General features: G+C 36.2%; 3 protein-coding genes across 3 annotated transcripts; all 3 read left to right on the top strand.

Moving 5' to 3' along the window:
- The first annotated feature begins 1182 nt into the window (after positions 1–1182).
- On the top strand, positions 1183–1907 carry LOC108981494 (RING-H2 finger protein ATL56-like). Its single transcript, XM_018952691.2, has one exon. It carries the CDS (start codon positions 1279–1281, stop codon positions 1804–1806), a length of 528 nt encoding a protein of 175 aa, XP_018808236.1. The 5' UTR covers positions 1183–1278; the 3' UTR covers positions 1807–1907.
- A 5786-nt stretch (positions 1908–7693) lies between these two features.
- Positions 7694–8844, top strand: LOC108981495 (EG45-like domain containing protein). The gene is made up of 3 exons (XM_018952692.2): positions 7694–7888; positions 8178–8451; positions 8564–8844. Exons 1-3 carry the CDS (start codon positions 7768–7770, stop codon positions 8568–8570), a joined length of 402 nt encoding a protein of 133 aa, XP_018808237.1. The 5' UTR covers positions 7694–7767; the 3' UTR covers positions 8571–8844.
- Positions 8845–9685: 841 nt separating this feature from the next.
- LOC108981506 (E3 ubiquitin-protein ligase ATL9-like) lies at positions 9686–12003 on the top strand. The gene is made up of 3 exons (XM_018952704.2): positions 9686–10219; positions 11208–11516; positions 11845–12003. Exons 1-3 carry the CDS (start codon positions 9686–9688, stop codon positions 12001–12003), a joined length of 1002 nt encoding a protein of 333 aa, XP_018808249.2.
- The last annotated feature ends 1797 nt before the right edge of the window (positions 12004–13800 follow it).

The following is a 13800-nucleotide window of genomic DNA, read 5'->3' as shown; positions in this document are numbered from 1 at the left end:
CATCCTGACAAGGGGTTTTTGAAAATGGTGAAATAAGCAGCTAGCTAGCTCCTGGATGAAACTTCTATCTGCTCAATGCATGCCAACATGGTGTAGAAATCACTGTATATGCAAGCGACATATGTTCAGTTCAGTGCTGCAATAAAGAGAGGCCTTAGTTCTTTAGAATCGATCATTATGATGAGTAGTTGGTTATGCATGCAATCTTATAGAACCTGGAAAAGGAGACAAAATTCATTTCACGAATAAAATGCGAGAATTTGGCTTGGTTTATAAAAGAATATATATATTATTAAAACAGATATTTTTTTAAAAAAAAGTACGGATAAATCACGTTTATCCTGAAACAGAGCATCCAGCCACAAAAATATCTTTTTGAGCTGTCTCTTTTTTTTAAAGAAATAGTTAAAGCCCCCAGTCACTAACTTGGGTCCGCCCTTGAATTATACTAGCAAATATAATGTTACGTGCTTCATTAGATAAAATACGACACATTTTGTCTTTTTTAAACTGTTTTTAATTATTTTATAGACATAATTGTAATCCTCTCCTACATCAAGTGTGTACCAAACCAGTCATTAAAAAAAAAAAAAAAAACCAGCTGTAAAAAAACCGGTTAATAATGTTAGATAATTATTAATAAACATGATAACCACTCGTAGCCTAGTGCTATTTATTTATGCCGACTTTTATCATCTTCCTACTTTTAGTCTTTGTCATATTTTATTTGATTTGAGTAATGTTAGATAATTATGATTGGAAAATAATAGGATTATTACTCTTCTATTATCTATTTATTATTATTATTTTATTTAATTTTTTATTTTACTTAAAGGTTAAGAAAATAATTATTAATAAAATCATATATTTTTTTAATTTTTTCTTAATGATTAAAGATGTTAAAAAAATATTTAAAAAAATGATAAAAAAAATAAAAAATTTTAAATATAATATAAATAATAAAAGAGTAGTGAACCATTTGTAGGTATCATTACCCATTATGAATTATATAAGCATAGTGTATTTTTTATTTTTATAAATTAATTTTTTATTTATAATTTGAAAAGATAAGAGAAAGACGGAAAAAAAAGTCTCTGACTCCGGAAAAGAAGCCCACAGATTTGCCAATTAGCCATGGCCCATGGGTACGCATCCCTATGATTGTCGATTCCCATTTAACGTCGGTGTCGCTCTTTAACATCTGCAATTGAAATTTCACCTCTCTTCTTTTCTCGCGGATCATTCCGGTCTCTAAACAAAACAATCCGAGGATTCACAATGCCTGCCCATTACCAACCATCACCACCAACACCAACACCGTCAAAACCGAATCCAAAGCTCCTATCCCTCCTCCTGAAGGCCATCATCATGACCCTCCTCACCTCTCTCTTCTTCCTCTTCCTCGGCCTTGCCTCCGCCACCTTGCTCCTCCTCCATATCTCCTTCTCTTCCCACCGCCACCGCCGCTCTTCTCTCCCCCCCACCTCTTCTTCTGGTCTACCCCCCAGAGACCTCAACACCCTCCCCCACTTCAGATTAAAGCGGCACGCCAGGAAGAATGGCGCCGCCGAAGATGAAGAATGCGTGGTCTGCCTCGACTCTTTCAGGGATGGCCAGTGCTGCAGGAAACTCGCGGCTTGCGGTCACCTGTTCCACAAGCGGTGCGTGGACTCGTGGCTCGTCAAGGTCGCCGCCTGTCCGATGTGCCGGGCACGTGTGCAATCAAATGCGGGAACGAAGAGTTCCATGGTGGGTTTGGAGGAGGATGAGGATAAGAAGCTTTGGGGGGATTTGGTAGGCTTGTAATTATTGTAACTTCTTGTAACTCCGAAATTTTGTACTGGATTAATTTTTGTTCCCTCTTTCTGATTTCGGTTAATGTATAGTGTCAGATATAATTTCCTAGCATGTCTATCCTGACTTCTATTTGCTTCTGTTCTCTTGTTTTTCCTATGATGGGTTTTGTTTGGTTGCCGAGCAACGTAAATTGAGATTATAAAGTTACATATTTACCAGTTCAGATATAAAACTATGTCCAAATCCGTACTATTACACAATACACATGAAGCCCAAAGTCAAGCTGCAAGTCGTATACCTCTCACAAACACTGCAAGTCACTTAGATATAACACACAGAAGTGGAAAAGGATGAATTTAGATTCCATCTGTATATTTAATTTTTCATTGGCCTTAGTAAATATTTCCTCAATGAGCTGTATTCTGTTTTAGGAAGATTCTTTCTGTTAGGATGTCAGAATAGGACGTGTATATGAGGCCTCTTCTTGTGCATTCCATTTCATTCGATTCTCTTTTCCAGCCCTTTCATGCATCATGCTCTCTGCATCTTAGGATTATTCTCCTTATTTTTTTTCCTTACATGGTATCCTGAGCCAGAGAGCCACCATCCATGGAAGACCCGCTGGACAACTCTGCCAATTCTTCCCCCACCCACCCCAATTCTTCCTCAGTTCATACAAACCTAAACACAAACACCGTTCGTGCCAACAGTATGGTCTGTTATCTGAACTTCAGTGACTTCAGTGACCCCGACAACCCCTTCCGTCTTGACAATGGCGACAACCCAGCCGTTATTCTCCTCACTGACTTGCTCACCACTGATAATTACGTCACTTGGTCACGAGCCATGAGCCGCACCCTTCGTGCCAAGAACAAACTGGTTTTTTTTTATCACCAGTGAGATTCCACAACCCACTGACATTGCAGTCCCTCTTCTTGAACTCTGGGAATGCTGCAACGACATGGTGGTGTCCTCAATTCAGAATTCCATTAGCTCCTCCATCAAATCCAGTGTCGTGTTTGTTGATGATGTCCGAGACATATGGCTTGATCTTCAGGATTGCTTCTCCCAACAGAATGGGCCACGCATCCTTCAGCTCAAGAAGACCCTTGCCAGCCTTTTCCAAGATAACTACTCTGTAAATATTTACTATGGCAAGCTCAAAACACTTTGGGATGAGTTTGTCATCTATGATCCAATACCTGCTTGCAATTGTGGAAATATGAAAACTCTTTTGGGTCGTTATCATCGTGACTGACTGTATTTTTCAATTTTTAATGGGTTTACATGATACTTACTCCATGTTCGTGACCAATTTATGTTGTTAGACCCTATACCTTCTGTCACTAAGGTTTTTTCACTTATACAACAACAAGAAAGATAACATCAATTTCTTAACAATGCCCCATCTCCGGATTCCATGGCCTTAGCCATCAAGAAACCCTTCCCTGCTTATAAATTCCCTCCTCAATCACGACCCAACTAGAAAAAAGAAAGACCCTATTAGACTCACTACAAAATTACAGGCCACTCTTTTGACACTTGCTTCAAAGCTGGTAATGTCGAGGCCCCTGTTTGTTCTCATTCTCATTTGTCTAGACACAGTAGAAAAATGCTACAAGTTACATGGCTATCCATCAGGCCACAAATTTTTTAATAAATCACAAAATACTATTGTGTTTGCCACCCAATCTACCTATCTCCTTCCACTAACCATGAGGAAATTAATGATGACAAAGTGGGTTTGACTATGGCAAAATATCAACAACTAATGGCTTTACTTCAGCCAAGGGAGTCTTCCATTGTTGCTCAGCATTCGGCTAATCAGATTTAGTTCAATCTCAAAATTCCTTCATCTTCCAATTTTTCTGGTATTTCTCCATGCTTATCCACTCACACACACAATACACGACAATCCTATACTTTACCTTGGATAATAGACACAAGTGCAACAGACCTAATGGTCTGCTACCCCTCTTTGTTCACATCTATCACAGCCAAAGTTTCCCATGCTGTGAAACTACCAAATGGAATTGAAGTTCCTATCACACACATGGGTACTATTGAAGTCATACAATCCATTTGCCTCATTGAGGTCTTATCAGTTCCCTCCTTCACTTTTAATTTAATTTCAGCAAAAAAATTTGCTGCTTCACTTACTTGTTGCCTGGTTTTCTTTTCTGATTTCTGCTTCATTCAGGACCTTTTCACTTGGACAACGATTGAGAAGGGTGAAGTGAGGAATGGTCTATATCACTTGCTATCTACTGAAGTCTCTCCTTCAAGTTTAGATGCCAAAGTTTCACAGTTTTCACACACACCTTTTAATATTTCAGCTTCTGTTTCGAATAATGGTAGAATAACTGACATTTGGCATTGTCGCCTAGGTCATCTCTCTTTTCCATGTCTCAGTTTAATTATTGACCCTATTGTAAAGAACAATATTTCGTCCCTTAATAGTAAGCCTTGTTGCATTTGTCCTTAGGCTAAATTATATCGTCTTCCTTTTCTAAATAGTCAACATAAAACTGTTCATTCTTTTGAAATGATACATTGTGACCTTTGGGGGCCTTGCTCAACTACTGCATATGATGAATCCAAATACTTTTTAACTATAGTTGATGCCTTCACTCGAAGCACATGGCTATATCTCCTTAAAAATAAATCAAAAACCAGAAAATGCAATCTTTTTCCAATCTAGTTGAAACTCAATTTGATCTCAAAATAAAAATTTTAAGTGACAATGGGGTGAATTTCAAATGACTGATTTTTTTTTATAACAAAGGCATCATTCACTAAAAAAGTTGTGTTGCCACTTCCCAACAAAATGACATTGTCGAAAGAAAACATCAACATTTATTAAATGTGGCCTGAGCATTAAAATTTCAAGCTGGCTTCCCACTTGAATATTGGAATGACTGTATTTTAACAACCACTTACCTCATTAACAGGACACCTAGCCCACTTCTTCAAAATAAAACCCCATATGAGTTTTTATTTCATTCTCCACCAACTTATGCTCATATGAAAATATTTGGCTCACTATGTTTTGCTTTCACCATTTCTTATGGCGGAAGTAAGTTTGATCATCGAGGTCGCATATATATTTTCCTTAGATATCTCTTTGGTATTAAAGGTTATAAGCTTATTGACCTTGAAACCAAAACTACTTTCTTTTCTAGGGATGTTGTATTTCATGAATCCATATTTCCTTTTCATTCTCTCCCCTCTCTAACACCTTCCATCATTGAAAATTCTAGTATGGTTTTTATTAAACCCTTGCCGGATTTTCTTGACTTTCCAAATTCCTCCTCTCACTCTATTCTCACACCCTCTACCGAATCTGCACTTCATTCTTCCTTCTTTCCCTCTTCGTTTTTATGATCCCTTCCATCATTCAATCACCAACCCTACCACTCTTCACAACTCTGGTTCCCCCTCTAATCCCCCTATTCACAGGTCCACTAGGCTAAAGAGAGCACCTTGGTACTTGCAGGATTTTCACTGCAAACAGGCCTCCCTCAATGATCCCCCTCAATTGTTGTCCAAGTCTTCCACAACAACAACTGGTACTCTTCATTCTCTAACCAAATATCTCACATATAAGAATTTTAGCCCTTCCTTTAGTGCTTTTTCAACATCTATTTTTACTGTTTCTGAGCCAACTACTTACAAACAAGCAATGAAACACCCTGGCTATTGGCTAGTGCCAAGCCATGGAAACTGAACTGACAGCTTTAGAACAAAACCACACTTGGCTCAACATTGATCTGCCCCCGGTAAACAAGTCATTGATTACAAATATGTATACAAGATAAAATTCAATTATGATGGGTCTATTAAAAGGCTGAAAGTTAGGCTAGTTGCCAAGGGATTTACACAACAAGAAGGCATATACTACATCGAGATTTTCTCCCCAATTGCCAAGTTGGTGACAGTTCGAGTCCTACTTTCTGTGGCAACAATACAAGGCTGGTCTCTACACCAATTTGATGTTTACAACGCTTTTTTCCATAGTGATTTGGAAGAGGAGATTTGCTTGAAAAAACCTCCGGGTTACAATAAAGGTGGACCTCATCAAGTATGCAAGCTGGTTAAGAGCCTTTATGGCCTTAAATAGGCTTCAAGACAATGGTACTTCCAAGTTTTCTTCATCTCTAATTGCTTTTGGTTTTAAACAATCTAAAGCTAACTATAGTCTATTTACTAAAGTAGATGGTGCCTCTTTCACTATTTTATTAGTGTATGTTGACGAAATTATTGTGACTTGTAACTGCTACAATTCTATTGCTTCCCTAAAACAGTTTTTGCATATTCATTTTAAGATCAAAGACCTTGGTTGCTTGTGTTACTTTCTTAGTTTGGAAGTTGAATGATCATCTAAAGGGATCCATCTATGCCAAAGAAGGTATACCTTTGACATAATTTCAGACTCGGGTACTCTTGGCTATAAGTCTCTCAAATTACCTCTTGAGCAGAATTTTAAGCTCAATAAAGAATCTGGACAACCTCTTCCAGATCTTACTTCTTATAGAAGGCTCATTGGGCATTTGTTGTATCTCACCATCACAAGGCCAGACATGCTATGCTGTCCAACTTCCGAGCCAGTTCATGGATCATCATACAACTTCACATTTATCCATAGCTCACAAAGTCCTCAAATATCTCGAGACAACTTTTGGTCAAGGCATCTTATTGTCATCCACATCTCAACTACAACTTAGAGCTTATTGTGATTTTGATTGGACATCATGCCCTGACACTCATCGCTCTATCACAAGTTATTTTGAAGACTTTTCATTTTATTATTATAATTTTTCTAAATTTTTACACAAAATAAAATAAACAATTCAACTTTTTTAAATACTAAAATAAAAATAATATTAAAAAATATATTCTAACAATATTTTATTCAACTTTTTAACTTTAATTTCAACTTATTTCATCTCATATTTTTTTTTTATATATAAGTAATTTTATAACATCCTTAAAAATAAACGAGACATTCTTTTACTAATTTGAGGTGGAAAGTAGTCAAAAGTGTATGTAATAGAAAACAAAAAGAAAAGAGAGGGAGACTAGAAAAAATGGAGTACACGTCATATCGAGTTTTTATGCTTGGGAGGTGATCTGCATCTAATATAAGATAATTAAATCTATTTTCTTATAAGCATAAGATTTTGACTACAACTTAGAGCATCTTACTGTCATCCACAGCTTCCAGTCGATGCATCTTACTGTCATCCACATCTCAACTACAACTCAGAGTTTATTGTGATTTTGATTGAGCATCATGCCTTGACACTCGTCGCTCTATTACAAGTTACTTTGAATACCTCTTATTTTATCATTATAATTTTTTTAAATTTTTACATAAAATAAAATAAATAATTTAATTTTTTAAAATTTTAAAATTTTAAAATAAAAATAATATTAAAAAATATATTCTAACAATATTTTATTTAATTTTTTAATTTTAATTTTAATTTTAATTTTAATTTAATTTATTTTATTTCATCTTTAAAAATAAACGAGATAATAATTTACTAATTTGAAGTGGAAAGTAGTCAAAAGTAAATGTAATGGAAAACAAAAAGAAAAGAAAGGGAGACTAGAAGAAATGGAGTACACGTCATATCGAGTTTTTATGCTTAGGAGGTGATCTGCATCTAATACAGATAATTAAATCTATTTTTTTATAAGCTGAAAACGAAACCTCAAACTAGGCGGCTCAATTATTTCCATGGCTATGATTAAGCATCAAGGAAGTCTGAAAAGTTGTGGACTTAAGTCTTTGGGGCCTGTTGCTAGTCTAATAAAAAAACACCTGAAGAATTGAAGATCATACATTTCGCTAGAGCTCCTCTATAAATTAGAGGCAAATCTACTTGTTTGCATCACAAAGTAGTAAGCGTAATAACCCCATCAGATAGTTTTTCCTAGAGAGAAGAAAGAAAAAAGAGGAAAAAAATGGGAGCATTGGGAGTGGTTATTCACGGTTTCATCATGGTGATAATAGCCATATGTCTCATGTCAGAGGAAACAAATGCCGCACAGGGCACTGCTATTTTCTACGATCCCCCTTATATTCGTGAGTACGCTTACTTATATGCATCGTTTTAGCTATACATATATATAATAATTTTAAATATTTTTTTTATAAATTATTGGCTTATGAAATTACTTAAAACAGTCTTAAACATCAAATGGTGTGACTTGGTAGAATATAAATATATATATAATGAATAGTAAAATTAATGCTCTCTCTCTCTCTCTCTCTCTCTCTCTCTCTCTCTCTATATATATATATATATATATATGTAAGTGTAACATTTTATTAATTAACGAAGGAGTTTTAACAATTAAAATCCTTTTGACAGCCTCTGCATGCTATGGAAGACAAAACCTTGGTGTGATGGTAGCTGGAGCAAGTGATGCGATATGGAGGAATCGAGCAGCCTGTGGGAAAAATTACAGAGTCAGATGCATCGGAGGTGCAAACCTGGCGCCACATCCTTGCAAGGCTGGCAACGTTGTGGTTAAAATAGTGGATTACTGTTCGTCACCATGCAATGGAGACATAAATCTCTCTAGAGATGCTTTCTCCAAAATAGCTGATCTTAATGCCGGAAAAGTCAAAATTGAGTATTTTCCGTAAGACCTATCTCTATCTATATATATCTCTCTAAGATTATATATATCTTATATATGCCTAAAGAATGTATGTATGTAATTCATGGTGGCTTCTGCATTTTTTCATTTGCAGGGCTTGAAGTTCTCTGGCCTAGAACATAGCCTTCTGACAAGGGGTTTTTGAAAATAGTGAAATAAGCAGCTAGCTAGCTCATGGATGAAACTTCTACCTGCTCAATGCATGCCAACATGATGTAGAAATCACTGTATATGCAAGCGATATATGTTCAGTTCAGTGCTGCAATAAAGAGAGGCCTTACTTCTTTAGAATCGATCATTATGATGAGTAGTTAATAACATCAACGTAATCCTCTCCTACATCAAGTGTGTACCAAACCAGTCATTGAAAAAAAAGACCGGCTAAGAATATTACGCATGCACGACAAAGGAGAATTTTCGTGTAACAAACATGAGAACCACTTGTAGCCAACTGCTATTTATTTATGCCGACTTTTATGATCTTCCTACTTTTAGTCTTGTCATATTTTATTTTATTTGAGTAATGTTAGATAATTATGAATTAGGTAAGCGTAGTGTATTTTTTATTTTTATAAATTAATTTTTTATTTATAATTTGAAAAAATTAAGGCTTCGTTTGATTTTTAAACATCTCTTAATTTATCTTAACTCATCATTATAATTTTTTTAAATTTTAATATAAAATATAATAAATAATTCTATTTTTTTAAATTTTAAAATAATAATAATATTAAAAAATAATATTCTAACAATATTTTATCATCTCAATTTAATTTAACTCAATTCAATTTAATATCTCAACATAACCTAAGAGAAAGACGGAAAAAAAAAGTGGCTTCGTTTGGATCTTAAATTAATCTCAACTCATCTCAATTCATCATTACAATTTTTTCAAATTTCAATACAAAATATAATAAATAATTCAATTTTTTTAAATTTTAAAATAATAATAATATTAAAAAATAATATTTTAACAATATTTTATCATCTCAATTCAACTCAATTCAACTCACTTCAATGTTTAAAGACAACCGGATTCCGGAAAAGAAGCCCACAGGTTTGCCATTTAGCCATGGCCCATGGGTACGCATCCCTATGATTGTCGATTCCCATTTAACGTCGGTGTCGCTCTTTAATATCTGCGATTGAAATTTCACCTCTCTTCGTTTCTCGCGGATCATTCCGGTCTCTAAACAAAACAATCCGAGGATTCACAATGCCTGCCCATTACCAACCATCACCACCAACACCAACACCAACACCAACACCGTCAAAACCGAATCCAAAGCTCCTATCCCTCCTCCTTAAGGCCATCATCATGACCCTCCTCACCTCTCTCTTCTTCCTCTTCCTCGACCTTGCCTCCGCCACCTTGCTCCTCCTCCATATCTCCCTCTCTTCCCACCGCCACCGCCACCGCCGCTCTTCTCTCCCCTCCACCTCTTCTTCTGGGCTACCCCCCAGAGACCTCAACACACTCCCCCACTTCAGATTAAAGCGGCACGCCAGGAAGAATGGCGCCGCTGAAGATGAAGAATGCGTGGTCTGCCTCGACTCCTTCAGGGACGGCCAGTGCTGCAGGAAACTCGCGGCTTGCGGTCACCTGTTCCACAAGCGGTGCGTGGACTCGTGGCTCGTCAAGGTCGCCTCCTGTCCGATGTGCCGGGCACGTGTGCAATCAAATGCGGGAACGAAGGGTTCCATGGTGGGTTTGGAGGAGGATGAGGATAAGAAGCTTTGGGGGGATTTGGTAGGCTTGTAATTATTGTAAGTTCTTGTAACTCTGAAATTTTGTACTGGATTAGTTTTTGTTCCCTCTTTTCTGTTTTCGGTTAATGTATAGTGTCAGATATAATTTGCTAGCATGTCTATCCTGACTTATATTTGCTTCTGTTCTCTTGTTTTTCTTATGATGGGCTTTGTTTGGTTGCCGAGCAACGTAAATTGAGATTATAAAGTTACATTCTTGTTGCAATTTACCTGTTCAGATATAAAACTATGTCCAAATGCGTTTGTCCCAGCTAATTGTCTTGCTGGAAATAATTTGAAAGGAAGGGAAGAGAGGAAGTAGAGGGCTAATACTGGTGAATCGCACTTCTTCAGGCCATATATCCCTGAAGTCATTGCTCTTAGGGAAGTTGGAAAAAAATATTGGGTTGTCTACACTGGAGCCTGTGTAAAGCCAAGAAGGCTCTAGAATGAGAATATTCTAACAATAAAATCTGATGTGTACCAATCATTTGTAATTGTTTGTTTTGGAAAAGTCTATAAATATAGACTCTTGATTGTATTGAGGCAGTACGTAGAAATGAGATAACTAATCAAATGAGAAAATTCTTCTTTTAAGCATTCTGTCAAAACACTTGTCATTCATTTCTTACTCTTTCTCAAACATGGTATCCAGAGCTTGGTAAAGGCTCACGCATACAACGCATACATCTCATCTCCTTCTTCTTAAGTTTTTTTATTTTCATCATCCTCATGGAGTCTCCTGAGCCATCATCCGATAACACTGAGTCCATCCCTTCCCCCTCCCCTTGTCACCCCTCCATTGTTACCGCTGCTACACATTCGGTCACTATTAAGCTTTCCATAGATAATTTTCTGTTATGGAAGGCCCAGATAGTTCCCTTTCTTAAGGGACATCAACTTTTCGACTATGTCGATGGAACTGTTCCTCCACCCCCATCACTGTTAATGGTTCTCCCAATCCCAAGTACAAGCGTTGGGTTCTTCAGGACCAGCTCCTCATCTCTGTTCTGAACTCGTCTCTAACAGATACTGTACTAGCCCAGGTCCTTGAGTGTGCCACGTCCTCTAAAATCTGGTCTACCCTCCACAATCTATATGATGCCCTTTCCTATGCTCATATAATTCAAACACAATTTCAACTGGCTACCTTGAAAAAGGGTCCAAAGTCTATTACCAAATACTTTCATAAGGCCAAGAATCTTTCTACTACCTTGAGTGCAGCTGGTCAACCACTTTCTCCTTCTCAGTTTTCTGCGTTTCTTCTTGCTGGGCTAGGTACCGAAAATGAATCAGTGGTTACCTCCATCACAACCCGTCCTGAGCCTTTGTCATCACACCAAATATAGCTATCTTTTGAATCATGAGTCACGTCTGGCACACCAGACTACTTCTCTTCTCTCCATTTCCTCTATTAATGGCTCTTTGGTGTGATAACTTAGGGGCTACTTATCACTCACTTAATCCTGTTTTACACTCACGCACTAAACATGTTGAATTAGATTACCATTTTGTTCGTGAACATGTAGCAGCCAAAACTCTTCAAGTTTTGTTTATAGAGACAAAGGACCAGCTAGCTGATATTTTTAAAAGGCCTTGTCTTCAGCACGCTTCTCACAATTACAGTCAAGCCTCACAATTGGACCTATGCCGCTTGACTCGAGGGGGGATATTAAGGCAGTTACAACTGCTGCCTCAGAAGAAGAATCCTCCTCTGGACAACATGCAGCTGGTGTGCGTGCAATTGAGGGAATCTCCAGCAAAGCCAAGAAGGCTCTAGAATGAGAATATTCTAACAATAAAATCTGATGTGTACCAATCATTTGTAATTGTTTGTTTTGGAAAAGTCTATAAATATAGACTCTGAATGTATTGAGGCAGTACGTAGAAATGAGATAACTATTCAAATGAGAGAAATCTTCTTTTAAGCATTGTGTCAAACACTTGTCATGCATTGCATTTCTTACTCTTTCTCAAACAGGAAAGCAGGAGGAAAAGAAATAGGTGAAAGCAAAGTGCTGTATTGGTTAGCAAATCGAGTTCCTTTTTTCAGCAAGTTACAACTTCTCTTTCTATGCCTCGTTCTTTCCCAGATTCATAGGGAGGGGGCGAATGGTTCAATCTTTGCATTGTATTTGACTGCGTTGTGCCCTGTTGTTTCAATCTTTTTTATGATCTCTGTTCAAGTATTTTTATTTTATATTGCTGCACTTCAAGCTGTGTATAGTTCACTATACATATTTCCTTTATTATCTCGTAGAATGTGGACCAAACAAGATTAATCTTTTAACACCGACGCCTTTTAACACTGTACCTAAAAGCCCCCCAAGCAAAACATTATGAAAGGATGCTGGCTTCGACAAGTTAATATGTCTTTCGTAGGGACCTGGTGCAAGTTTCTTGAGGGCTTATGAGAAAGGGATTGGTTCGAGTCTTCTTTACGTGTAAAATATCTAGTTGCTACTACAATCCTCCCTTGCATAGAAACTCGAGGTGATGGTTTTTGGTGTGGATAATTTGCTAGAAAGTAGGAAATATAACTTTATAACTTGAGAAGTTTGCTGTTTGCTGTTTGAATACAAATATTATAAAATTAAAAAATTATTTGAATATAATTTTTGTAAAAGTTGTATTGATTTTTGTGTTTAGATAATGATTAAAAAAAAAAGTTATTTGTATTAGGAAAGAAAATGAATCTGAAGGGGTTACTTATTATTATCTTAACCATAAAAGCTATTTGTAATCTGTAACGTAAAAAACCGTTTATGTTTTAATGATATTTGCATCAAAACCATTTCCGACCAAATTAAGCATGCTTTATGTTTTTTAATCTGTAACGTAAAAAAGCTATTTGTAATGAGAAATTCTATTTGTAATTTTGAGTAAGGGATTGTGTGTGTAATGTCATTGATGAATGAGGGTAAAAGAGGAAAAAATATTATTTTAAAAAGGATATTATTGTAATTCTATTTTTTTTTAAATATCACTGTATGGGTTTGCATGAAGAGTCTCCATTCGAGGACTGTATGTAGACTAACTCTTTTTTTATTCCTTTTCTTGTATGTTGGAAATGTTATGATCTACTAACTTTCAGCCATCCAAAATCTATACGTCCCAGTTCACTAAACTCTGCAACTGTAGATCTAAAATAAGACACTAAGATTGTTGTCAAGATCCTTTGGATCAATTGGCAACATTTTGGTTTCTTATTAAGAGAACCAAGAATCGAATCTCCCTCTCTATATATATATAAAAAAAAAAAAACAATAAAATCATTGCCATCGGACTAGCATGTGAGGCTCTTGAACTACCTACTAATTTCCTTTTGGAGATGCCGTTAGAGGTGTAATTGATTCGTATGGAGCTCATCATTTTTGTCAAATTGGACTGTTAGCTATCGGTTCAGTTGGTCCATTCGGTTCGATTCAATTCATGAATATTTCTTTTACTCTTTTTTCTTTTTTTGACTAAAAAATTAATATAACAAATTAATTAAATTAGTAAAATTAAAATTAGGTGATCTCTTTATTATTTTATATATAGTTAATGAATATTAAATAATTTTATTGTATATATGGTCAT

Source organism: Juglans regia, chromosome 8, assembly GCF_001411555.2.
Source record: "Juglans regia cultivar Chandler chromosome 8, Walnut 2.0, whole genome shotgun sequence".
Lineage (NCBI taxonomy): Eukaryota > Viridiplantae > Streptophyta > Magnoliopsida > Fagales > Juglandaceae > Juglans > Juglans regia.
This window is presented reverse-complemented; position numbering and strand designations above follow the sequence as displayed.